Source organism: Manis pentadactyla, chromosome 3 (genome assembly GCF_030020395.1).
Source record: "Manis pentadactyla isolate mManPen7 chromosome 3, mManPen7.hap1, whole genome shotgun sequence".
Classification (NCBI taxonomy): Eukaryota; Metazoa; Chordata; class Mammalia; order Pholidota; family Manidae; genus Manis; species Manis pentadactyla.
In genome coordinates this window covers 107,114,057-107,141,960 of record NC_080021.1, presented here as the reverse complement: position 1 = coordinate 107,141,960, position 27,904 = coordinate 107,114,057, and the positions used below count along the sequence as shown (strand labels likewise).

At 43.1% G+C, this 27,904-nt stretch overlaps 1 protein-coding gene across 1 annotated transcript in view; it reads right to left on the bottom strand.

Moving 5' to 3' along the window:
* Positions 1–12,568: 12,568 nt before the first annotated feature.
* CUBN (cubilin) overlaps positions 12,569–27,904 on the bottom strand; it is a 257,655-nt gene continuing 242,319 nt past the window's right edge. The window contains exons 61-67 of the mRNA XM_036889071.2: positions 26,345–26,507; positions 25,818–26,023; positions 23,203–23,347; positions 22,136–22,317; positions 18,588–18,753; positions 16,985–17,220; positions 12,569–14,599 (exon numbers count right to left, since the gene is read on the bottom strand). Coding sequence (XP_036744966.2) covers positions 14,486–14,599; positions 16,985–17,220; positions 18,588–18,753; positions 22,136–22,317; positions 23,203–23,347; positions 25,818–26,023; positions 26,345–26,507 — 1,212 coding nt within the window. The 3' untranslated portion in view covers positions 12,569–14,485. The remainder of the gene's footprint in view (positions 14,600–16,984; positions 17,221–18,587; positions 18,754–22,135; positions 22,318–23,202; positions 23,348–25,817; positions 26,024–26,344; positions 26,508–27,904) is intronic.

The following is a 27,904-nucleotide window of genomic DNA, read 5'->3' as shown; positions in this document are numbered from 1 at the left end:
TTTGGGCCTGTCTTGCCAATGGGATTCAGCCCCAGGCAAGTTCGCTATGGATTCAATGAGACCAAAGAAATCGACAGCAAACGTTCTTTGGGGTGAAAGGGTTTATTACCCGGCTTGTTCTCCCTGTGGTAAGTCGAGCACTAACGTCTCTGCCTCTGCCCAGAGCACTGGGCCGAGCTCTCTCTATAGTGCAGTAATAGCTTATTGCCTAAAGGTGTGGAAGCGGTAGCCTAGCAACAGGCCAGTTACATCATCAGGTGGTTTAAGTGCAGTGAGGATCCTGGCCATGGGAACCCCAACTTCCCCACAGAGCCTAAAATGTTTCCCACCAAGAGAAAAAAATAAACAAAAATAGGGTTTCTTAGAAGACTAGCTGATTCTAGGTCTGGGATAGTAATCTACAGACACATCAGAAAGAGCTTATTGGCAGATGGGAAGGCACTGATCACAGATAGGAGGTACGTCAGCTGGACAGGGCAGCCAGCGAGAAGAAGCTTCCAGAGCCCAAACTGGACAGTCTGAGTTTGAACAAGGACAATGCCTACAAGGCTGTGGTGTCCAAGGGGGCAAGCCCATTGCGGTAAAAAGCAAAAATTCGAATACCTGTTTCCATATTTGAAATCTCTCATTTCATTAGTTCGGGGTGCAGCCTGAACATTAGAATATCTGAAAGTTTCCTGAGTCTAATTTGCAGCCTACTTTGTGAGCTACTAGTACAGATGATATTGCTCTGCAAGCAAGATAGTTCTCAGAGAAGGATCTGAGGTGTGAATAAGCTTTCTCAGAAGAGAGCAAGGTACAGAGCATGCACCTGGCCTGGCCGATCTGGTCTGGCCAGGACAGTGCAAGAGAGCTCTTTATGCATTAAGAATGCTAATCCTTTGCCTGCCATACAAGTTTCAAATATTTTTCCCATGCTGGTGATCCTTGCCTTCCATTTAAAAAGTATAGAAGAGTATACTCCACAACCCCACAATTCCACTCCTAGATCTATAACCACCAGAATGAATTATGTTCACACTACACCAAGACACATGTTCAGAAGTTCACAGCAAAACTATGAACCTGCCCCACCTGGGAATGACCCGGATGTCCACCAATAGCAGAATGGGTGCACAAACCAGCACAGAGCCACATACTGGATCTATAAGCAACTGCACAGTAGAAATGAATCTCACCAACAAGATACTGAGCAAGACACTCTGACACTAAAGAGTACACACAGGTAACCCTCTGTTATTTAAAGATGTACAAACACAGGCAAAACTAATTTCTGCTCTCAGAGCCAGGACAGCGTTTATCCCTGAGGGAGAGTGACTGAGGTGAAGGGGCTTCCAGGGTGCTGGTCACATTCTGTTTCTTGGCGTGAAACTATGTCACACTGTACTATCATGTATGCATTTATCCATATGAATACTTCAATAACATTTTTTGAAGTGAGGTTTTTAAAAGTATATGTTCTAAACGTTTTGGGAAGAGGGAGGTTCCAGTTTCCTGGGCCCAATCAGCTGATCGGGGCAGCCAGCACCCCGAAGGCATTCCCCAATCTCAATCTGATATACAGAATCATTAGCCCCTATGCAGCAGTTACCATGGCTTCTAGAACAGGAGCAGCTTGCCAGCACTCAGTGTATGCCTGCTGAAGTAGCTTCTTTATTGCTGCACGGGCATGTGCCTGTCAAAAACATCAGCAACATGAAGGCAAGCCAGTATAAGCTAAGAACAGAGCTTCCCAAATCTTGACTACCTGGATTCAAATCCTGGCTCTACTACATATTAACTGTGTGACTCGTAGCAAGTCACTCTCACCTGTTTCCTCAGCTATTAACTGGACAAGAATGATGAGGATGCTAACAGTTACGAAACTGTGAGCTTTTAAAGAGATAATCCTTACAGAGAGCTTAATACAATGCCTGAAATATGGTAAGCACTGTATGTTTGTGCATTTGTGTGTGTGTGTGTGTTCACACACTCTGTGTACAGGGCATGGTGTCTTAACTACGTATCTCTTATTTTTGTCCTCCTAATAGAGTACACAGCTTGCAGAATACAAATATATGATGTTAAGTAGATATCTTTCACATGGCCTGAATACTTGAATATTTACAGCTCTAAAAACCAATTTACATATGAACATTTGCAAAACAACCATTTTTTTTGTATACTGAGGTTGCAAAATAAGCAATCTCAGGTCTGTACTGTGTCCTGAAAAACTGAGAGGCCAGGACCCATTCCAATTAATTACCTGGTCTGATGTGTGCCTTTTATTAGGCCCGATTTAGCTTAAATTTGCCAACTGTTCTGAGTGCAGAAGAATAATTAACAGACATGCAGATATATTAGGTGAAACAGCTCATTATGAAAAACTGGTAAATTACACCCAAATTTACCATTTCATGTAATTTAGGTTTATTTTGTTATAATACTTGAACCAGTATTTTCCCAACACAACCTTCTCCAGCACTGCTCTCCACAGTGTTTTCAGATAATGTGCTAACTTTGAAGGTAGAAAACAGTGAATATACAACTTAAAAAGATCTATCATCTGATCATTAAATTTAGTTAAGATTAATAGTTTTTAAGAAAAACAGGGAAAGGGGGAAGGTTTACAGTTAACATTGACCAGATAAGAGAGTAAGCTGCTTCTAGTGTTTTCCTCCACAGTTAACACTCTGCAACAATATGATAAACCTAAGTTTCCAAGCTGACAGGCTGGCTGAATGATGCATTTTATTTTAAAGAATTCTGAAATCAAATGCTGTGAGGTCAGACCTGCTGGCCCCCATCAGCCCCAGACATCACCACTCTGAACCAGGCCCTTCTGCACACCTGTGAGGTGCAAAACAGAGCCCCATATTATAGAACAAAAGTGTCAGACACACTTAAGACACTTAAGTGTGAAGTCTGGGACTTCATAGACTCCAGATAACCTTGCACTTCCCTGTCTATAAAACGCTGATGACTTGTCACCTGCAGCAAAGGGTGGTACAGTAAGTGTAAGCAGCACGTGGAGCAGCATACACACTCATGCCTATACTGTTCAGAACCTCTAACGGAGCTGCTATGGGCTCAACTGTGGCCACTTGAAATTCATTTCTTGAAGCCCTAACCCCCAGCATTTCAGAATGTGACTGAATTTGGAGACAGGACCTTTAAAGAGGTGATGAAGTTCAAATGAGGCCATTGAGGTGGGTCGTAATCCAAGCCGACTGGTATTCTTCTGAGAAGAGCAAAGAGGACACATACAGCTGTCAGGGATGTGCACATGGAGGAGACAGCATGGGAGGCCACTGTGAGAAGGCAGCATCTACAAGCCAAGGAGAGAGGCCTCGGGAGAAAACAACCCTGCCCACACCTTGATCTTGGACTTTCAGCCTCCAGAAGCATGAGAAATAAATGTCCATTGTTTAAGCGGCCCAGTCTGTGGTATTTTACATGGCAGCCTGCAGACTAGTAGATAATGTTATACTATTATTTGTCTTTTTGGCTTCACCAACACCTAAATCCAAAATACTGTTTTCCATTGTTAAGCATCACACATGGATGAAAACAGTCCAATTGGTACCCTGCAACTCCATTTCACCCCCATCTTTCTTTGGATAGATGACTAATCATGCCAACTGATCAGCACCTCTCCAGCAGAGGCTTGAGGCCTACCAGGCAGTTATGAAACATGCTTTGGATCAGATAGACTGTAACAAAGGAGAGGTGTCCCTGACTGTGAGCTTCATACACTAAATAAAAGGGGATATCGTTTTACCCTAAGGAAGATGTCTGAGAGAGGCGGGAAGCAACTGCCCAGACAGCAGTGGACAGGGAACAGGATTTGGGTCTGTGGGTCCCTTGAAGGGCGCTGAGCAAAATGCAGAGGCTCAACACTGACCCCTGCTGGCCATGTATTCGATCTACAAGGACTGTCCGGGCCACATTTTTATGCTCTTTTGCTTTAAAAAATGAAAAAACAACCTGTGCAAATTTATGATTCAAAGAAACAAACAATAGACCTTTATGTGAGGTAAATAAATCATCTCTAGTTTTTGCTTCACTATACTGGATCTTGTATACATCTAGATCAAATCTCTTTAAACTAGGTTTATGTAATTTTATGGAAAGAAGATAACAGGATCTGGTTTTCAATTAATATCCAATCAATTCTAGCAGATATTAACATAATTAAGAGCTGGCTATAATGGCAAAGCAGTGGGTGTTATGGTTTCTTATGATGAAAACTGATTTCAGATCCATGAAAAAGTTTAAAGTTTTCTCAACATAATACTAATTGATCACTAGATAATTTAAAGATTCAATATGGAGGCAAGTCCCAAAAAGACTCATCTTAGAAAGTGCCCATCATGAAAAACATGCATTCAATAAATTATTGGATGACATACAGTATTTTAATCAGTTGAAAAACTGCCAACAGTTTTTAATGCCTGTCTGACATTCTCAACAAACATAAGCACATCACCATTAAAATCTTGTCAAATGCCCTGCTTTCCCCCTAGGCACCTCGCACACTGTTCATGGCTCTGAACTTGCCATGTAAAGCCACTGTTTTCCTCCTGACTTTGTCACATTGGGCATGTTAATCTAACTCGAATCCTCAGTATGGTGAGGAGGGAGGCATCAAGTGCCCAGACATGATCAATCAGTGAGACACGCAGGCAAAGCCGCTGGAGAAATCCATTAGTGAGTATTCTAAAAACTAAAGAGATAATGTTTTTCATTTGTTCACAATCATAGACAAAACAATTTTAAAATACTAATAGTGAATATTAAGGCTGGTATGTGCCATGCTATAGACTGAAAGTGCCCCCACACCCAAAATTCCTATATTGAAACCTAACCCCCCATTCGGGATGGTTTTTTGGGAAGTGGAGCTTTGGGAGGTGATTAGATCATGAGGGTGAAGCCTCATGAATGGTATTAGTGCCCTTATAAGAGACTGGAGAGAGATGATCTCTCAGCCATGTGAGGACACAGCAAGAAGTCTGTGAACCAAAAAGTGGGTTCTTCACCAGACCCTGAATCTGCCCGTGTCTCGATCCTGGACTTCCAGCCTCCAGAACTATGAGAACCAGATGCTGTTTATAAGGCCCCCAGTTGATGGTGCCCTATTACAGCAGCCTGACTGGACTCAGATGTGCCAGATAGTATACCAGGCACTTCACAGCTAATGACTTACAGCAATTCTATGAGGTAGCTACTCTTCTTATTCCCATTTTACAGATGAGACACCTGAGGCTCAAAGAGGTTAACTGACTTGCCCCAGGTTACACAGCTAGCAAAGCAAAAGCTGGACACAAAAGAGAGGCCAAGTCACTGGAGCAGAAATGTCAAAATGACTGAAAAAGAGTAAAAGGTCATTAGGTCAGTTACATGAAAGGGGTCACCATTTTTATTTTTATTTCCTGTGTGGATGAAATATTTTCAGTGTTTATCTTTTTCAAAAACCAAAATAGAATGCTTAACAGTTCAATCACATACCTGATAGCTGTGAACTGCTTTCCCTCTGGGAAGTGGGAAGGGGTCGGGATATGGTCCCCCTCACCGGCTATGCTTCCTACTGCAGCTCACCAGAATTCTTCACTAAAAGAAGCCGCATCCTTCTTCAATAAACTCTTCCCAAGCAAAGAGATAGCAGACGTATGCACACCAGGCCCAGAGGAGACACATTCCAGGCTAGCTGGGATGATGGGTTAAAATTTAGCACCGGGGGAGCTTCTCAGAGGAAGCACCACAAGAATGCAGTCCTGAGGACAGAGAAGGCATTCCTTCTTTCAACAAGCTGTGAGTGAGAAGTTGGGGGGGGTTAGCTGGAGGCAGAAAAGAGAAAAGGGCTTCCCCAGCCAAGACACTGCCTGTTTGCAAACACAAAGCTGGGCATGTACTTGCAACTCAGAGTAAAACAATAACAGGTCTTCATAAATATTATAGCTAAAAGGACACAGTCTTCACAGCTCCTCTCTCTTTCCCCCAAAGACAGGCTATGCTGATAAAAATTCCCAACAGGGATGACAACATCCAGGTTTACCAGGGTTTTGGAGCAGCTCTTCCAGATAACATGATTATGTTTTTTAATTATTTTGTATGGTCCGTTAGAGAGGCCAGTCCCTCAGAGGGAGACAGACTTATCTGAGAGACATTTTATTCTACTCTGAAAAGAAAAACAAACCGACAAACGTTAGACCACCCAGAGAGTAGTAAACTTGGAGATTAAAAAATCACAAAAGATTTAAAGAAATGGAAAAAAGTCTCCCTGGCCACCGATGGGATCTCTTCTCCCCTGGGAGCTGATTACAGGATGCTTCAAAAGCAACTTTACCATCCAGGTGGAGCCAGCGGCTGTGTCATCGGGAGAGGCTTCTACAGCAAATTTCTTCAATAAAAAGAACAAAATTGGTGTCAATACTCTTGGAAGCTTTAAGGAGAATGTGCGTGCAGATTATGTGCAGTGTAGGAAAAAAATGAAGGAAAGGAAATAAAATGATGGGTGATTTCAAAGAAATAGCTATCTGTATTTCTAAGAACCCTACGCAAAAGGAACCAAGTACTGCAGGTTTTACTAAGTCACACAGAAAACCTCAACATATGACATATAAAAGCCCTCCCCAGTCTAATTAATCATGCTGTTCTGGGCTCAGGCCATTGACTAGGCTGGCACTGGTCACATCTGAGACTTACAGACTATGTGGCATTCACGTTAGCAGTTAACACATACTGAGCACTAACTCAGGACCAGGCATGGCACTAAATGCCTGACACACACCAGCACACTCAGCGCTAGCGCACTCCTTGCAAGTGGGTGCTCACATTTCCCTCTGACTCTAGGAAGCTCAGGCTCAGAAAGGTTCTCTCCAGTTGCACAGTACTAAACAGAAAATAGACAATCTGACCCCATCCATTCAACTCCAAAAACCCCACATGTAGGCTCTGCCTCCCAGACTAGGATCTGTGCACATCTGGAATCTGGCTGGACTGACAGAAAAGGGTAGAGCCTGTCTGATGTCAGCCTCCAGCCTGTGAAGTGTTCCCCATCAGAAAGCTTTTGGTACTTAAATGCCTGGAAAGCTGGTGCAAAGGCAATTTACTGCCTCAGAGGAAGGACTGCATTTCTAAGACACAGCTCTCCCAAGCAGAAGCAGACATTTCACATGCTGATAAGTACTAAAAACCCCCTTTCTTCAGTTCAAAATTTAATTTCTGCTTACCTTTAAGGAAATTAAGAATGAGGAAGGAAAAGCTGGAGATGCAATAACCATTATCTGCCCATGTAAATGAACTGTCGCCTGTGTTTAATTTTGATATTGATACATAAAATGTCATGATTACAGTTAAAATTTTATAAATAAAGGGACACAGGAATTCTTATACCACATTTAATGTAACCATGTCAAATATTTTAATATATAAAAATATTGAAATAGACACAGTAAGCGATACAGGCTCTGATATCTGAAGGCATCCTGGGGCCTTTCAGGCTCCAGAAGGCAGGGAGTTCTAGCAGAAAGCAGCCACTTCTCAGGTCTACACACACGACAGAGGCCAAAGGAGGTGGAATCTCCAAACCTCTCCTAAAGCCCCCAAGAAGCCCTGTTGCTCTTCTTCAAACGACTTCCTCAAACTACTTCTTTGGGAAAATTTAAGAATGACCTTGCTTTTCACGACTGAATATTACACCGGAAACATCTTTTTCAGGATGCAAGTGGCTATCTCTTCTTCTTCAATAAAATCCAAGGCTTCAAAGAGATAGTGCAACTGAACTGAAATAGCTACACTACTGTCCCTTTATAAATTATAAACTCTCCAGTATTTATAAATACAACATAAAGAATCCTCTTCAAAGCTAAAGAGTATAAAGTTCCTCTGCTGAAAGCATTCTCTTTCTTCAACCCCATGAGAAAAAGACTGCTGAGAAGTGGAAAGCCTCAGGGCCAAAAGTACAGACAAGCCAGGCCTTCCGCCTGCCATTCACCATCTTCCTCTGGGGCAGCGCGGCCAACCAGCACCATGACCATGACAGAACCAGAGGGCAGCGAGGGACACACCTACGCTGCAGCTGCCAATTCCGAGTACCAGAGACAACTGCTCTGTGGCTGCCACCAAGGAGCCTTCACACTGGGCGGGCCAATGCATCCCAGAGGCTGAGACGCTAAGCAGTGCGAAAGCTAAATGGCAGGGTCTTCCTTCAGGTTACCAAATTCAAATCCTCTACAACTTTTCATCCTCCTTCCTTTCGTGGACATGTTTCAACAGCACCGACCACAATCTGTGCCAGGCCAAACCAAGGATTCGTGGTACATTTGGCTCAGGCCTAAGAAGCAACCTGTCATCTTTTACAGTCTCCTGGACATCTCCCCTTCTCCTCCAATGTCACATCCTGGTCTGGATCATATAAATTCATGGGCCAAATCCATCATCCTTTGCTTCATCCAGCAAACATTTCTGAGCACCTACTGTGTTCCAGGCAAGATAATAAGGTAAATGTGGACACAGGCAAAATAAGGTAAATGGGGATGCAGGCCCCCCCGTCTCTAAGTGGGGAAGAGAGACGTCTAGATGAAGAACACATCCACTGTCAGCTTGCTACAGACAGAGAAGCTTCACACAGGCTGTGGCATCTGAGCTGGCTCCTGGCAGATAAGTAAAACGATCTGGGGTGAAGAGGAGTGGAGAAAGTGTAAAGAAGACTTCCAAAGGCACAAAGCCAGGAGTGTGCCCTGGGTCAGGAAGGGCAATCAGTTCAGCTTGGTGGGGAGGACATATGCATAAAAGGGCCAGGAGCACAAGTAGATTGTAGCCAGATGCAGAAAGGCCTGCATGTCATGCCAAGGAACTCGGAGCATTACTGTTGGTAATGAACAACTAGGAAGAGTGTTTAAGGGAGAGGGTCCAAACTGAAGCCATCTTTAGACTGAACAAGTTCTGTTTCACCTATGAAGTATTTTTCAAATACTGGACAGCAGCTGCCCCTTCGGATATGATACCTTTATGGAGTTCATGAACACCCTCCCCTGGCCCCAACATTTGAGTTTGCCGTGCCTGATTTAAAGGAGAAAGTTACAAAATAAGGTGCATATTATGAGAAAATAACACTCTAAGCAATACAGACTAAACCACAGGGCAGCAAAAGTGAGGCAGAGGGAAAGTTAGGGAGATACTACAAAGCACAAAAATGAGATAAGAAGAGCCTAAACTAAGAAAATAAAGATCCAGGAAAAGGTAATGAGTCAGGAAATGTTTAATATACTCTAGGTACAAGAATACTTATGGTGTAACTTTTTGAGGAGCAAAAGCCTGTATTAGAAGAAACAATGAATGATTCAAAAAATTTTTTCAATTAAGAAACAAAGAGGCTAGTAAGTAGACTGTGGAAAGTCTACTCAAATGCCCTAAATGAGCACAAAGAGTTGAGATACAGCAGTAACTGTGATTCTTACCCTGGACTCTCGTCCATTTCCCATTTGGGTCGGACTGCAAACTTGCTGACCTAAGCTCTTGACAAGTGATGTTTACAAGCAGGGGGTGAGATGTAAACCATTATAACCTCGAGTACCACAATGGGCATTTACTGGGAAAACGTATAAACCCTTCCCGCTCCCCTCAGGGAAGGCGCTGGCCCAGAACTCACACAAGCAGTTGACATCCAGCATGCTGGAAATGCCCGGTCACTCATGTCCACTTCCGGCTGGTTCTTCTCTCGGCTCTCCTGCACCAGCTTTTTCAGAGACTTGGACATTATCTGCACCAAATAACAAAGCACGTGAGCGAGGGGGGGACGGTGCAGGGACCGAAAGGCGAGAGCCCCGGGCTGGCGCTCCCGTTTTCCTTGGAAAGCCGGCATCGGCGGGCAGGGGGGATGGGGCGGCGTGGGGAGGGGGTTGCCACAGCTTTTCGGAGAGATGCGATCCCACGCGCCAGCAGCGGAGGGCAGCTCCTGACAGGTGGGGCGCGGGAAGCACGGGCTCTGCCAGGGCACAACTCAGGTGCCAGAGATGCAGCGGGACAGAGCACAGCGCGCCTCAGCACGAGAACACGCCCTGTCCCGGCGCTCGACGCCGGTGCACTCGGCGCCGCTCGCCGCTCCACGCCACGCCCACCCCGGGCCCTTCCCAAATTAGGAGAACAGTTCACTGGACGTGGCTTTAGGGCGAGACTCCGCCCCACCCCTAGGTTAGGCCGTCCCCCTGGAGTCCCCTGGCTTGAAATTCCGATTGGACCGAAGTTGGCGCGTGCGCACTAGTCTTGGCGCAAGGTCAGTTTGTAGGTCGAAGCGCAGAGTACTGTGGGCGGAAGCGGGGCAGTTTCGGAAGTGTCTGCGGAGGGGCGTTGTAGCTGATGTTAGCACCTAGCGAGGGTAGAAGTAGATTGCCTGTCAGCGTCCTGCTTCTGTAATTGTGGCACTGCTTGTCATAAATCTCTTCCTCACAATTGTGCCTCCCGCTGTATTATAAGCTCCTCCAAGACAAGAACTCCGTGGTGGTCTGTGTATCCGCGGATCCCAGCTTGCAGCCGTGGACCTTTTGTGTCACACGAAGAGAAATACACTCAGACAAATGACTTGTTTTTTCCTATACTACACCCAAAATTATGCCACATTTCAGTTTTCCTACTATTCAGTGCTGATTCCCTTGTGCAACTTTCATTATTTATTGGAGTTCCTAACTGCTTTTCTTTTTCTTCTTGTAACCTTTACCACATCTCTTAAGATTTTAGAGCGTTCCATTCCTCTCCATTGCTTGAATCTAATGAATTCTTGAAGACTTGAGGAGCCCACTAACGTACTGCGCTTAGACTGGTTCTTTCTGTCCTTCAAGCTGAAAAGTTAAGCTGTGATTTCTTTTCACTTGGTTTCTGGGTTTAAACCAACATTTCTTGTAGTTCCTGGATTACTCTTAAGTAACTTTCCCTAAAAGAGTGTGTAGGAGACAAATTATGAGTAGTTCCATGTATTTTGAATCAGTTTCTCTTCATCTCAAAGGCATAGTTCCACTGACTTATGCTTCCAATGTTGGTTCCCAGAAGAGCTGGTCTCCTTCTCAAGTCCTTGCAAGGAACTATTGTTTTCTCTTGGAAAGCATTTGTAGATTACTTTATATTCTTCATGTTCTGAAATTTCCCCATAATATCTCTGATTGGAGATCTTTTTCATTTTACCTGTTTGGCACTCATTTGGTCCTTTTCATCTCAAGGTTCATTGCTCTCTTCCTCTCTGAAAAAATTTTTTGTAATTTCTTTGACATTTCTTTCCTGCCTTTTTCTCTGATTTACCAGTCTTTCTGGAAATCTTATTAGTTAATATGGCAGCCTCCAAGACCAATTTCCTATAGTTATCTTTCTTTTTCTTGTATATTTCTTCATCTTTTTAACTTAATATTCTGGGAAATTATCTCATTTTTATCTACCAAATCTATTAAATTTTCAAAAATTACATTAGCTATTAACCAAAAATACCCTATAAGACCTCTTTCTTGTTTAATAGCACCCTGCTTCTGTTTCACAAATGCACTTACCTCTCAACTATCTCTGAGAATAACAACTGTTAAACCTCTCTTCTGTTCACTAAATTGTGTTTCCTTGTGTCCCTTTCCTGTTAGTTTAGCTAGCCTTTTCCTACTCATGCTGAAAATCATCCTCTGTGTGGCGCTTCTTCGTCATCCTTTCATATTCAGCCATGAAGTTCAGAGCTGATTCTTCTAGAAAGCTAGTGTGCTTTCTTTCCTCTTCTGCTGTTGATGTGCATTTGTTTCCCTCCTAGGTCCGCATTAATTTTCCCTGGGCTGTTTGTTAAATTTCTTTAGAAGTGGAGAACCCAGTTGTATGCCTGCATGTAATCAATCACAAGGGTGCCTTCCCTAGTAGAGGGAAATGGTGATTTGGAGGTGCCAACTAATTCAGTTGTGATTTACCATCTCACCTTTTCACACTGCACCTGCCAGCCCCACATCCAGAAAATCAATTCCCAGTTCTGCTGCAGAATTATTTTGGCCTGCAGTTTATGTCTGCTTCATTTGTCAGCATGCTTTCATTCATGTCCTGTTTTCCAGAAGTTTATTTTCACTTCTTTGTAATTGTCCTCTGATTCTCTTCACTTTTAGTAGTGCTGCTCTTAATGAAATGTGTCCCTAAGTTCCATATTTTTATAACATGAAACCAGGGCCAGCTACCTGGGTATGTAGTTTGTGAAGGTACACAAAGTTCCATGCTTAGATGGGCCTTATGCTTGGTTTAATGTTCCGCTGTCACCATCTTGAAATATTCACTAATTTTTGAACAAGGAGCCCTGCATTTTCCTTTTGCATTGGGATCTGCAAATTATGTAGGCAGTCCTGTATAGAAAAGTCAGTATCTATCAGAGCTTAATTTGCTTCTGCGGCATCACTGCCAAGTGCTCTATTCTTACATACAGTATATGCTTGAATAGTTCCCACGAGGAGAGATATACTACCCCTACCCCGTGGTCCCACAGAGTAGGCCAATCAAAGATAGAGGATGGGAGATTTCTGGTCCACATGAGGCACACTAGATTATGCCAACTGGTAAATTCACATAAATTTTTGCAGAAATCATTAATTTTAAAAAAGCTTTTTTTATTCTCTAAGCTGTATTTATACTAAACTCCTTACTACATGACATATAAAGTTACCAGATTAAAATTGGGAACACCAAATTTGAATCATCAAATATCCAGCAATTATCACATCATTTTTCTCTCAATAACTTCCCCATTAAATTGATAGCACAGATGACTTGTGGTCTGAGTAAGTAAAAAATTTTGTTCCAAGAACATGACTTTTGATGCTGTGTAATCTGTTTTTACTAAACTAATAGCAATTGCATTAACATTATTTCTGTGTCATATAACTGTGCCAATCTTTTTTTAACAATTCCAAAAGATCCATGAAAATAGTTTGACTATCATATTTAAAAGTTCACACCTAATCCTTCCAACTGGAGGGAGGCTCAAGCTTGGGTGGTGGCTGAGGGTAGAATCACAGGGCTGTCACTCGCATGTGATAAAACTTTCCATACCTTGTTTTTCTCAACTGTAAAATAGGAGTGATGGTTCTTAGGATTCCGTTTCAATGAGTGACATATGAGAATGATGCCTGGCATAGAATAAATGTTATACAGAGATAAGTTCTCAATAAAATTAATGATGTTAGTACTACAATGCTGAGTGTGTGACATAGTTTTAACAGTTTCCCCATTAAATGGAGTTGAAATTTACTAGGAAGTCATGACAAATAGAACCCCTATCCTGTTCATCTCCTATTCCGCACTGTCATCGGCCCCATCCAACCCCTGCACATTGGAAATAAAAAGTCCTGAAGTGTCAGGAGGTTCTAACATGCTTGCTAGGAAAGCGTGTCTCTCTGACTGTAAATGACTCGTGTAGATACCATACTCTCCTGACACAGTCTAAGATCAAATCCTCTTTACTGTTTGACAGCTGCATATCTTAATTTTGCTTTCAGATAAAATTCCCATGCTACTTCAGGAGTTATTTCTACACTTTCTCCATGTCCTGTACCTTTGTGATTCATTTTTAGATCAAAGAGCAAGATGTTATATCTGCCCCCATCAAACTGCACCGTGAGGGCCCCAGTTCATTGCTCAGCTTGTCGAGGCCCTTTGGGTTTGAAGGTGTTGTTTATCACATTCACGGTTCTTTCCAATAGCAAGTCGCCTATAAAGTTGCACCTATTGAAATCCAGAGTTAAAGGAAGCAGGAATTATGGTGAAAGTATTTTATTTATGTGGCTCAGTACTCTGTGCAGAGGTTAATTCTCTGGCACATGGGCATTAGAGGAAGATGAGTAACACATTCTACAGCTTCTTCCATTCACTTGCTCCCATGTTCTTAATGAAACTTAACTTTAAACATTTAAAATAAAGTCTCTTTGTTAAAGGCAGCATAACACTTTATGAAAGCATTCCTTAAACTCTGTATAACTTCACGTCTTGTGCTGTTACGCTGGAATAGACATGGCGGTACTCATGGAAACAGGCACAGAGATGTGAAGCAAGCACTTTGCTAGTAGGGCTAAACTTCAAATGCAGGCAGCTTGGCTCCCAAGGTCCTATTCTGAAAGCGTCGTGTGCTTAGTTGAAATGTAAAATTCAGCTTGAACAGTTATTTACATCCATAGTGAAAAAGACTACATTTTAAAGAGTTAAAAATAGATGCTGCATCACTGTGTACACTTCAATGTTTATTACCCCTAATTTGATATTCACAGTGAAAACTGTACCTCTGTTTTATCATCAGCTTTTGAAAATGTACAGCACATATGCCATATGATTTCCAGTCAAAACAAAATGTGTAAATATTGATTCCACATGTACTTTGGTGAGAAACATTAAAGTCAAGTTATTCTCAGTGGCACAAACAGGAGGTCACGTATGAGGACGGCAGAATTACCACCAGTGCCAAGTCTGATGGCCCAGGTGGTGGAGCCGAAGCGCTGAGGAGCATGGGGCATCACAGTGAGCTGGTCCAGGCCAGTCGGATTGCTGATGGGCGTGCTGCATACTCCGCGTGAAATTTTATGAAGACTTGATTTGAGGAAGCCACAAAGGGAGCTATGTTAGTGTCCTAAAATTGCAGACAAAGAAGTAAATTATAATTTTCACAAATTTGTACATTTTTTTCTGGAAATATAAAAAAACCTAGTAAAAAAGTACTGCATAAAGAAGTGTTAGAGAATTTACAGTTAACCTGCATATATGTCTAGAAGTAATCTTCTAAGAATTAATATAGACACATTACAACAGAATAGTGCTAGAGGTGGGGGGCTGAGAGAAAAAGGGAAGTAGTTGCTAATGGTCACAGGGGTGTCTAGAACTGTGGAAATGTTCTAAAATGGAATGTGGTGAAGCCCTGAGCTACACAACTCTGTATTCTACTACACACTGGTGACTGTATACTGTCAGTGAATGAACTCTATGGCATGTGAATTATATCTCAATGAAACTTTTGTTTACTTTTTCCTTCCATTTTAACCTGCTTCCAAATTTCCACATGACAAACTAGTGTGGACAGTTAACTGAAGTTTTAAACTCTCCTAACTTCTCCTGTTATTCTTTCATGTTTCCAGATGTCAGATTCTGGAACTGAGAGGAGTGTGGGATCTCCCAATGAAAAATTACATTTATTTTATCATAAAAGAAAACATTTTCAAACCATCACATGATTAGCTATCTAAGGATCACTCGAAGTAAACTTACTTTACTGGACTTGACATGCTAAAGAAATTGACTGTATCTTTAATTTTAAAAAGTGAACAACTACACTTGAAACCATGTCCACATTAATGAAATATAATGCAAAACTGGGGAAATATTGTAAACACCACAATTTTAAAAACCTGACATATTTAGTTGTGTACATTAATGTCATTGCAACACTGGTTTAAATGGAAGGAAGCTAGCTCTCCTCTTGGTGCCTCAGTTTTCTTTTATCTGCAAAGCCCAGATTATCCACCTTGTCAAAAAGACAAGAAATAACAAGGATTAGCAAGAATGTGGAGAAAAAGGAAAGCTCATGCACTGTGGGTTGGAATGCACACTGGTGCAGCCCTTATGGAAAATAGTACAGAGGTTCCTCAAAAAATTAAAAACAATTACTATATAATCCAGCAATTCCACTTCTGGGAATGTATTCAAAAGAAATAAAAACAGTAACTGGACAAGATATGTGCATCCCCATGTTCACTGCAGCATTACTGACAATAACCATGGCATGGTAACAGCCTACATGCCCATCAAGGGAAGAACGCATAAAAAAAATGTGCTATAGGTAGCTAGATAGACATAAATATACATGGAATGTTAATGGGAAATCCTGCCATTTGTGACAGCAGGGAAAGGACCTTGAGGGCATTATGCTAAGTGAAATGTCAGAGAAAGACTAATACTGTGTGAGTTTCCCCATTGTATTATTCACTTATGTAGAATCTAAACAAAACAAAACCAAGTTCATGATACAGAGCACAGTGGTGGTGGCCACAGGCGTCAGGTGGGGCATGGGAAATGGATGAAGGTGCTCAAGGTGCAAGCCTGCAGCGACACAGTAAGCAAGTCCTGGGGTGATGTGCAGCGTGCTAACTGCAGTTCTAATACTGGACTGCATAATTATAAGTATACTGCTGGGAGAGTAGATCATAAAAGTTCTCATCACAAGAAAGTAAAATGCATGCTGAGCACCTGAAATGAATATAATGGTACATGTCAATTATGCCTCAATTAAGAAAAATCAAAGTCTAGATTTCTAGCTGATGTAATTCCCTGTCCAGTTTAATTAGAACATCTAACTGAGTCAAGAGGAGAACCACGAGAGACAGATCGTCCCAGCAGCAAACCCATGCCGCTCACCGGAACGCTGTGTATCTGCTGCCACAGGGACAGAGAGCAGTGAGGGTGGATGCCGGCAATGCCGAGTCGGCATCACAGTTCTAACCTGATGTTTAGGGAAGATCTGTTACACCACAACTTCACAAAAACAATCACACTATTAGTCACCAGACCTGCCTTTAATATTATTTTCTTCCAAGAATTCCTGCCATTTTCAGCAAGAAGTAAATGAAATCAGGAGCGAGGTGTCCTAATTTTCTATAGCTTTAGTCATGAAGAAAGAAACATGGGTAACCAGCCCTGGGCGCTGCACTGAAATCACATATGGAGCTTTTAAAAGCAAGGGTTCCTACCCCAGAAATTCTGAATCAGTAGGTGTTGGGGGGAATGGAAGTTCCGAACGCTAAATAGCTGTGATTCCGCGCAGGCCAGGTAGGTGACAATCGCTATTCGGTTAACGCAATGTCCACTAGGTGGCACTCGCGCTCCCCAGATTAAAACGCAAGTCAGAAAACTACCGAATTTGTAAAAGGCTTGTGCTTTGTACTTTCCATGTGTCTGCCTTTAAAAGTGTATACTGAGTTATTCTAAAATGATAAATGGGAATTTTAAATGGTTGTTTACTCACTGCTCCACAATATGGTCCAGACGATGGAGAATTAGCATCCGGTCCATCGTAGAGAATGAGATAATTGTGAACACAGTCGCCGGGGTCGTCGATGCTGATCAAGTAAAAGCTGATGGTGACAAGTCTTTGAGCAGGAGCAATAATGGCCCATTCACAGTGGGTATTGTTTGGATACGTGCCGGGATAGCCGGGGCTGGTGAAAGAGCCGCTGTCTCCCTCAAGAGTTCCCCCACAGCCTGCAAGGAAACAAGTGCAGGAAATTTGGTTCAGCAAAGCAGAAACCGCCCACTCGCCAGGCAAGAAAAGTTATTTTCCTGAGGTGCAGAGACCTTCTGCAAGAGTCGCTGAAGCCAAAACCTTTCTTCTGCGCCTTCTTTGGGCCGCATCCCACGCATCCCTCCCACCCCCTGCCTGCCTCCTCCTCCCTCCACCTCCTACTCTTTCCCTGCACTTCCTGATTCAGGGACGAGCCTCTCCAGGACTGGCCATTGGAAAGCGCAGGTTGAGGACACAGCTGTGCACTCTTGGGTGGATGGTGTCAAGCTCTCCCACACAGCGGGTTGATGATAATGACGGGGGTGATGTAACATTAACAGTGAAGTTCCAGGGCTGAGTTGAAAGAGGGTGTTATCTTAGGTTTCAGCAGTAACTACTTTATTATAAAAATGACTTTACCAGGCTTATAAACGACAGTCCCAAGACTGACGTGCTCAAAGCCAAAGCTCTTGAAATATTGGTGTGAATTTGCTCAGTGTGCTAACTCGCACAAGAAAGCTATCATTATTTAGACCAGATAGCCCTGGGGACCCCAGTATCATATGAACCATGCAGGAAGACTGCATGGCATAATTTAAAAGTGCTGGGCTGGTGGCTGCCCACTGGAAGTCTAATCCTGCCTCTGCCACAGTCTACCTGTGTATTTGGAAAAACTCATTAAACTTGTGTTTTATTTTCTCGTCTATAAAATTAGGGCATTGGAGATCATTAAGCATCTTTAGCTGCCAAGATTTCACTATTTATGATTGCGCTTTTCTGGTCCTGCAGGATATATTTTAAATGAGTCATTTTTTGTTATTCTATTTTTTAAAGATTTTGGTATAATTATGTTTTATAAAGCTATTCCTCCTCTTCTGAGTAAAATATACCTACATGACTCTAATTTCCTAACCAACCAACCAAGAATCAGGAAGGTACTTAGTTCCCTGAAAAAGCAATTAGCCTCCAGGACTGCCAGCAAATGACAGGGACTGCGAGGAGCACAACCTCTTTTATACATATGTATATATACAATATATATTATACATACATAGATATAATACATATAATAATTTATAAAGGAATTTTTAAATCTTCATACCTTATCTATACTTTTATGTGAACATGTATTCTTTAATATGTAGTAATATAGAGAAATAATCAGAAAAAGTAGGATTGAAGAGATTCTATATATTTTTGTTGTTAAAAATTCCTGTTTTTATCAGAAAATAATCAGGTGTACAGATGAATAAAAAGAATAAGTTCACTTCCAGTTGTCTGTCTTCCATTAGACCCCGTACGTTTTTCTCAATCACATTACTTGTTCTATGAAGCACAAATGTCTTACCAGAGGGTGATGAGGTCCAGATTATTTCATATCCATGACTGGATGTGGTACTATCAGTCTTAAAGTGTAGGAATAGTTCATTATTTTGAGAGAAGATAGGATTTGGCAGCAGAGTTCCACAATATGTGCCAAGCAAGGGTGAACTGCTTTCACTTCCATTTCTCACCTTTAAAAATGAGTCATTATTGATTACACTTAAGCATATTATACTTTCTTCTCTGATTTATTATGGCTATACATGAACACATGAGACAATTTGACAACTTTTTTGGAAAAGCTTTGTTGTTTTATGTATTTAAGAATAAAGAACTTTCTGAAGATAGACCCAGAAGTCACGTTCACTTGCAAAAGAGGGACACATTCAATTTGGAGAGCAAAACCCATCTGTGAATTTTAAAAAAGATGCCGGTGGGGAGACGGCGAGGGGCAGATATTGCCTGCTCTGCTGCCAGGGAATTCTGTTACACGTCATTTATTGTACTGTGTGCATGGTTTCTCCCTTGAAAATGGCTTGCCTATAAAGGAGCAATGAAAAAAATCAATATACAAATTATAATAAAGTTCAAAACAAAAAGAATTTCTTCTGTATGGGAAAAGGACATAATACAATAAATCTATAAAATTTCTGACAATTACATATATTTTAAAAACACATATTCTGAGACTGAATTGATTTTTTTTTTTAATTCACTCTCTGGAGTAAACACATATAAAAACAGGAAATGAATGAGAGTGTGAGTGTGGGTAACCACACTGTGTCCTCAGTGCACCTCCAGCACATTCATAACCAGCCCTACTCCGAGGAGGACTCTTAGGGCATTTTAGGGAATGTTATCCAGGCAGTGTGGACTTGTAAGCAGCTCAACACATGTGAATGCAAATTTCACTGAAATATGTTTTCAAAATCTCAGAAGTTCCTCCATTCCCTTTACCATTTCATAGTTTAACATTTACTTAACTGCTGGTTGTCTTAAGTCCTCGAGTTTCTTCAGAGGCACAAGGGTGGTGCTGATCTGGAGAGATTCCTTTTAGGTTTATGTAGTAGCCAGTGGGAGAGAAGAGTGCCTTTCTGGTGCTTTTTGGATTATTCTGCAAACTGTTTAAAGAAAGTGGCCTTGCTATGGACAGAGGAGCCACTATCCCAGAAGGCAGAGCAGGCTGCCGTGGTCTCGAGTGCTCGAGGGCACAGCCTGCCACCTCTCTTCTCAGCTTTGGATTCTTTTTGTCCATGTCCCCTTCTAGAAAGCTGATGCTCTGAGAGGAAGGACAGGACAGCAGTTCCTGTGAGCATGCTAATTACTTCTTGTTTGTTTTTCTCTTCACAGGAGGAATGGGACAATGAGAGCAGTAGTCACCCCTGGGTCTTTATAAAAAGGGCCCTGAAAGGGGCGGAGGAGGCACTGAACCCAAATGCAGGTTCCAAAATCAGCCCGAAGCAGGGCCTCGCACGGCGGTGATATGGCCAGTAAGAAGGCTCTGTCCCCGCCATCGCTAACACCAATGGGAGGCTGAGGTGCCCTGGGATGACTGACAGGGAGCCATGCCAGCCGTGCCACCAAAACCCATACATAGCTGCACCTTACAGGCTGAGGCTGCAGTTTCCTGTCCTTGCTCATTGGACAGGAAGTTTCAGCCCCATTTCTGTGGAGTAAGGGAGGGCAGCCAGGAGAAAGGTTCTCGCCCTCCCATGCTGGGGAGCCAGCCGGCATGCCCAGACCCAGAGGTAGAGCGGACATGTTCGCTCCATCAGCCACTGTCAGCTTGGGCTTGACGTGAACCAAGCGCAGTCACTCTGTGACTCTGAACTGGCGGGGTTACCCGCCCTTTCTCTGTGCCCCCCTCCTCCCCTTGTTTCTGTTTTACACTTCATGTAAATGTTTACACTCCATGGTGGGTGAGGTATGTGGTCTGAGTTTAATACCTGATTAGCACAAGTAATACATATTTCTCCCCTCACTTCCTCCTGCTACATCCATCTGCTCCTGCTCCCTAGTGGCAAGTGTTCCCCATGGAGAGGGCATGAGCTTCCTCCAAATACTTCTTATGCTGCAGGTTAGAAATAGTCATTGACAAAGGACTTAGGGTCATTCTACAGGGACAGCTTTCCAGGATAATAAAGCTCTATAGCAGGAGTAGAGTAGAGGAGCAAGCAAACTTTTTGAAAAAATTACTGAAGATTCTCATGTGCATGAAACAGCCCATTAAGAGAGCTTCAGATACCATTTAAATTCAAATTCAACTCTCAAAGGAAGAGAGCATCTTTATGGTGTACTGCAGTTTATTTCCTAAGAATGAATACATCTCCAACAGAAGTTGCAAAGAACACCCACATAAGCACTGGGGTTTTCATGGCAAAGTGCAGGCATGGAGCTCCACACACCATCTGTATCAGTGAGGGGCTCATACAGGACACTTTCCTATAGACAGCAACACAGTGGTGCTCCTTGGAGTGACGCTGGGGGCGTGGAGCAGAAAGGACCCAGGGAACCTTTCTTGTGGCACTGGACAGTCACAAACATGTGAGTGCTCGGGAGCGTGGCTTTTTTTGCTCCAGGCATGGGAGGACGATCTTGGTTTTGGGGAGGGAGTGGGAAATGGGTGGGCGGAGAAAGGACAGCTGCAAAGTCACATGTTTGTCCAAATTAGAGCTTCCCAGTAGTAAGGAGACAGAAACAGCATTCTCCTGGCCACTGCCAAGCACCTGGTCAGACAACACTCTCTCTCGAGAACACTGAAGATGCCCAAACTCTTGCGGTCATCAGGGAATGTAGACTAATCATTTAGTGTCATTTCATTTCATTTTGATATCCATACAAAGCACACTTCTTCACGTCAGTGCCATGGTCCTCCCAGAATGAGCACTTTGCTCTTGGGCATCTGTGGATAAACTGAAGGTTCCTCTGGCCAGGATCCTCACCTGAACCTAAACTACTTGGTGATGTAACTGGTCTGCTGCTAGGCTACTGCTGCCACACTCGGTAGACCTGCAGACTGTTGGATGCAGATGTAATTCTAGTGCTTGACCTATCGCTGGGAAAACAAGCCGGGTAATAAACCCTTTCACCCCAAGAAAGTTCCATTGTCATTCCTCAGTCTCACTGAATCCATAGTGAAGTTGCCTGGGGCTGAAACCCATTGGCAAGACAGCATCCTTCTGCTCTGGCCAGTCTGAACTCACACACCACCTCCTTCAAGATGCCTTCTCTGTCCCCGAACTGAACTTGTGCTCCTAACACAAGTTCCCTTGTGTTGTCCCTTCCACCTGCTGACTCAGTCCCTTCCACATTGTGTGGGGACTGACTGATTCCAGTCTGACCCATTGTACTTGTGAGCCTCCGGGGAATTCTAAGTGTCTTGCTCCCTACCAGATTCCTAGTGTCGGAATCTGGAAGATGTTTCATAAATATTTACAGAATGAAAGGATACTGAATAAATTAGTGAATCAAGTAAGGGATGTATGATAGGCAGTAGTAGAGAAAAAGGTGAAAAGCCTTAAGGGATCCATTATCTTTTGAAAAATTCATTTACATGATACTCAAGTATGTTACCTCCAAGAAATCATGTCTGCATTCACTGGAGTCTTCGATGTCAAACGAATGAAAGAAGAGGGAAATGGTGTGGTTGTGTGGGGCCGTGAGAATAATAGTGCAGTCCATGCCATTGCTGTAATTGTCTGGCCATCCAGGACTCTTCAGATTGCCAAATGCCTTTTTATATTCTCGGTTGCAATCTTAGAGAAAAGAAAATTCATAATGAATGTATGCATCCCAATATTGAGTGCTCTTTCGACCTGAAAGGAATAATACAAAAAGCTTATTGAATTTAAACAAACTTTAGTGAAAAGTTAAACCAGCCTCTCCTTTCCCTGTGTGATAACTGAGATCCCAGAGGAGAGGTGAATGGCAAAGGGAGCGAATTCAGCAGTGTCTTGAAAACATAAAACACCCCCACGTGCAGTGAGATATGAATGTTCCCCTTTGCAAATGAACAGTCCGCCGTTCTCTGCACTTTTCTGATCACACAGGGGGAACTGGCTGACACTTAGGCTCTTTTTTTAGGCATAAAGACTTAATCCAACACGGAGTTTTGTATGAAGATTCTATTTAAATCCTTCGATGTATTAATTTGTTCTGATAGAACTGGCAAATTGTTGTTCTTTGCCATTTCTGGTAAAAACATCCAAAGTATCTTTGTTTGTTTTAATCAATCTTGAAATGAACATTATATGAAGTGTTCTCTAGAAATAAACCTCTTAGTTTTAGTAATCAAATAACCCTTTCAAGGCTTCTTGGTTTTTACAAAATAATTTCCTGACATATAGTGATTTCTATATGTGGTCCAGTGGAATAATTAATAAAATAACTGGTATATTTTTAAATTAGCTATATGAATTCTAAAGAATATGCTGGCATTCTGAACACTTCAAATAGTATTATACTTAATCTCTTCAGAAACCAGCGTTAGTAATTTGCTAAATTGGGGCTGAAATTCTTACCGCTTAGAGGTGTAGTTTATGTTAACAAACCGTGATGGACTCGCAGGAGTCAATTCTAGCAGTAATTCTAAATATGTGCAGCTTTTCTGAATGAGTGAAAGATGAAGTCCCAGGGCTCACCTGCAATCTGATAGGAAAAACCCACTCTAGAGGTGCTGTTAAACACTTGGGATTTGAAAGTGACGATTGCACTACTCATGGCAGAATAGAATGGTGCAGCTGACGCATTTCTGCCACAGAACCGAATTCCTGGGATGCCACTACTCTGAAATGAAATGGAAGCCAAATCACATTAGATTGAGTTTCAAAAGAGAATAGGGCATAGCCGAAAATAAAACTGCATATAAAAGTATGGCTTAGCTATTCAGATGGAAACTAGTTACAGTGTTTAAAGCTCCTGCTACAAGACTCACACAAGTCGCACATTCCCTGGGGTGCGGACAGAGCGGGGCCAAGTTTCTGCTAATACCAGGGGACAGATACTGGCCCACGGAAAGAGCCTAGCCTGCCACGCCAGGCCACAGCCACGCCTGCTGAGTCCAGGCCTGCCCAGCCGAGGCTGTGGGCTCACCGCAGGATCTGCCGGGCCTCTTCCTAGCCCCGCCCTCACTCCCGCCAGACTCCTGACACGGCTCCCAGCCCTCATGCCCCTTAGCAGACGGAGCCGTGGGCACGACTGCCCAAGTGCCTGCTTAGAGGTCCCTGCTTCCCTCTGTGAGTCCTGCGCAGGCTTTGTGAGCCCTCAAGACAGCAGGATAGATGGTCTAACGCCTATCAGTCCTCGCATAAAAACAGCCACCCCAGGTTAGTTCACTTGCTGCCTCACCTGCAGGTGTGCCTCTAATCCCCGTGTTCCTGGGCGCCCACTGAGAGGCCCGCTTCCCCCTGTGGCCTGCCAGCTCCTGATACTGACCTGGCTTCCACCCCACCTGTCTTGGGCCATTGCACCTTTCCTGACCTTGCCTGCTGGACCTCTGAACTTTAATAGCACTGTCAGCCAGCCCCTGTCCACGCCCCTGGCCTCTCCACTTCGTGGCCTTGACTTCAGCTGGCTGCTGAAGACCAGTCTTTCCCCACACTCCGCAGTGCACTGAGTAGGCACGGAGGGGGGTGGGGTTCGCCAGGCCGCTCACTGCAGCACCTACCTTGCACCAAAGCTCCGTCTCCTCTGAGGTGCTCTCCAGCTGACCCTTCTCGTCATTCTCACTCACCTCCCTTTGGGTTACTTCTCTTCAGAAAAGTGTGCCATCCTACCTCACAGTCATCTTATGCAGCCCATGTCCTTTCTCAACCCTTCAGGTTTCAGGCATTTTACACGGTCCATTAAACACTAGTTTGCATTCCTGCACACCAGCGGCTTTCCTCTCCACTGTCCACAGGGGCTCACCCACTGCCAGCTGCCTGCACAGACCTTTCCATCATTGGCAGGATTCTTGTGTGACCTTTCAGCTCTGTCTTCTCTGTCTATTCTTGGACACCTTGGGAGTTTCAGTTTCTCCCAGTTAGCAGTCAATTTCTTACATTTCTTCCCTACCTACCCAGGCTGAAAGCCTTTGTTCTTTCCTTTATTTATTTGGCCAAAAGAAAGTGTTCATTCGTGACAAATACAGGGTCTTACTGAGGCCGGACTGGCTGCGGTCACACTGCAGGGCTTCCCTGTGCCCTGTAAGCGTGGTCCTGCACCCCGATGGAGGGCTGCCTTGTCCCCACCGTCTCAGCTTCATGAAGCAGTGGGAACCTGAAAGAGCTTTAACCCAAGGGACTTGCTCCACTTGGCTCCAAGTCCTTCAGGAAGAGTGCTGCTGGGGAAAAGGAGTCTCATTCTGAAAACCGCTCCTGAGGCAATCCTGATGACCGTGCACTGTGGCCACTGCAGGGCCCAGGATGTATCTCAGTGTATGGTGTCTATGCACTGTAAAAATTCAACAAACCCGGTGTCCACTCAGCAGCCAGCACTTCCAGACCTCTCTGCACTGGAGTCAGCCAAACTGGATTTTTCTACCCCCACCAAGATACATGTGCAAACCAGGAGACCCCCATTTTTAATGAGGAGGACCTTGAAAACTTGGAAAGTGATAGACTAGATTCTCTATTGTTGTCAGCATCTGGGGGCTTAAATATGACAGTCTTGGAATGAACCTGGGGTAGATTAGTTGCTCCTCCAACTGCTGAGAGTCAAGCCCAGTGTTCCTGGGTCATCCCTAGGTATCCATCCTCAGTTCATGACTTCCTCCCTACATATGTTTCCTGGAGTCTCATTACTGCCATTATCTCAGCTGCCCACTCATATGATGATGACACCCAAATATTCAGGCCTTCTTTCAATATCACACTTTTATGTCCAACTGTCTCCTCAACAGCACATCCCATGGGCAACTTACTCTATTTTTCCCTTTTTATGTCTTATGTTTCCATGAACATTGTCCCACTGGCTTGCTGCCAAATGGCCTCTTAACTTACTTCCCTGCATTCTGCATTGACCCCTTCACTTCACCCTATACATAGATTCCACCCAGTGGCACGCACATTTATTAAGATGCCCACATTTCTTAATGCACCTGCTAGTTTGGGAGCTCCTGATTCACAGGACCGAGTTCAAGTTTCTTAACACCTACAAAGAACACATCTCAGCTTAGAGTGTTGAGAATTTAATTAATTATTCCCTCATTACTTCAAGTGTTGTGCAAATACTAGTTAAAGGTCACCAGATGGGCTGCCATTCATCCTATTATTACCTGCGCTGAGGCCTGGAACTCTAGGTAATTCTGGCTGCAGTCCGCTGAGTGAGGCTGGAACGCCCACACCATCACCTTGACCTGATGAGGCGGAGGAGCTTCAATGACCCAGACACAGATGGAAAACGGGGAGTCTAAGCTTGAAGAGTTGGGGGATGAAATACTTTGTGGGATCCAAGTCGCATTATATGTTCCACCACAAAGCACTGAGATGGGAGAAAAGAACAACTTATGATACAAGTTCACTTATGTTTCATCCCATACACATTATTTAAAATTCTGCCTTCCTACCCTTCCACCACAAAGGAGCCTTATTTACATCATTCTATGAAGGATTTAGAGTATATATACTTGACTATTAATTATACCTAATTTGTATCATATATTAAACACAGAATAATTAACATGGTACTTATTGGCATTGAGCTTATATAGGAATTAACATTGAGTTTAACTCTAAGCATGGCATTATTTTTAGTTCACAAACACACATTTCATAATATATAAAAATTTCTCAATTTACTCACTGTCCATGGTGGTATATGTAGCATTAAATCCTTCCCTTTCTAAAGTGATGTCACTGACAAATTGAATGGTAAGGAAGTTACCAGAAGAGGTAAAGGGAGCAGGTACAGTAGAGCCACAAAATGTTCCAACCAAGTCGGCATTCTCACTGTCTCCATCATATAACTGAGAAGAAAAACAGTTCACTCGCTCTCCATTATTCACAGAGAAGTTGCATATTTTATACTGAAATGAATGTTGAAGTTGCAACAGGTCATGATTAAGAATCTTACACTTACGTTCTTAGAGCTAGTTTTATTTGAGGAAGAGAATTGCTGTTGAATAGACTTACAATGATTTTTGGTAAAAACCTGGTATGATGCCTAAAAATTTTTTCTCATTGCAGAAGTAATATATGATTTTATAAATAATGTGTCATTAGAATCAGCAAACCCGTGGCCTCATTCATCCCAGCCCGCTCTCCCCTCACCATCCCACCCAGCGCCCACCCACTGTGACCACTCGCTGACTCTCACTGCAGCCTCCTGTGCAGACCCTGCTTCTGCTGTGTCCCTTGGTAGCCTGTCTTCCACTCGTCAGCCAGAAGATACAGTGAAAATATAAGTTGCACCAGCTTGCTGCTCTGCTAGATCTCCCCTAACTGCTTGCCATGCATGCACTCAGTGTAAAATAGCCATTGTGTGTGTAGATCCAATACTGAATTTAAAACTATGGTGTGCTATAAACCTCAGAACAGCCATGACCACTGACCGTATTCTACAATGCTAAGAATATATAAAATAGAAATGGTCACTTCAAAATAAACAGAAAAATAAACTTACCACTAGATGGCACTGTCTCTCTCCTGCCAAACATGGTTTTAGTAAATTTCTAACAGAAGAGACTCAAGTTGGGTAATCTAAACTCCTCGCTTTATAGAATAGATTTGCCAGGTTTTAGGTACTGTACTTCTTCTGGTAAGCAAGTTACATTTTTACTATAATTATGCTGTCTTTATCATCACATTCATTTAGCAAGCATTTTTATTCTATGTGCTGTGTACCAGGCTGCTGTGCTAGGTCCTATGTATACAAGGCTGTATAAGGCACTTTTCGTACACTCAAGACATCAATTGAACACAACAAATTTGTGATAGGTCCATTAATTAAATATAAATATATATTTGTGTGTATATGTCAATTATATATATATAAAATAAAGAAAAATAAGTGCTGCAATGAGTTAAATGTAATCGGGGAGGGGGGGGAACCCTAATAACGGAGTCAGGGAAAACCTCACACAGATATTTGAGCTGGTATTAAAAGTGAGTCGAGACCTTCCAGGCCTACAGAAGAGGAAGGGCATCCAACCAGAGTGAACAGAGTGTGGAAGGCCCTGAAGCTGAAAGCCTGGCATGCCCACTGAGCTGCACCTGGGGGGCAGGGTGAGAGAAGAGGGGAGGGGCAGCAGTCCCGTGAGTTTCCTGCCAGTGAATGGCATCTTGTCCTGTGGGAGTTCTAAGACCTGATTTGGGTTTGAACAGATAACTGGTAACTGTGATGGGAGGGAATTACATCATGCCT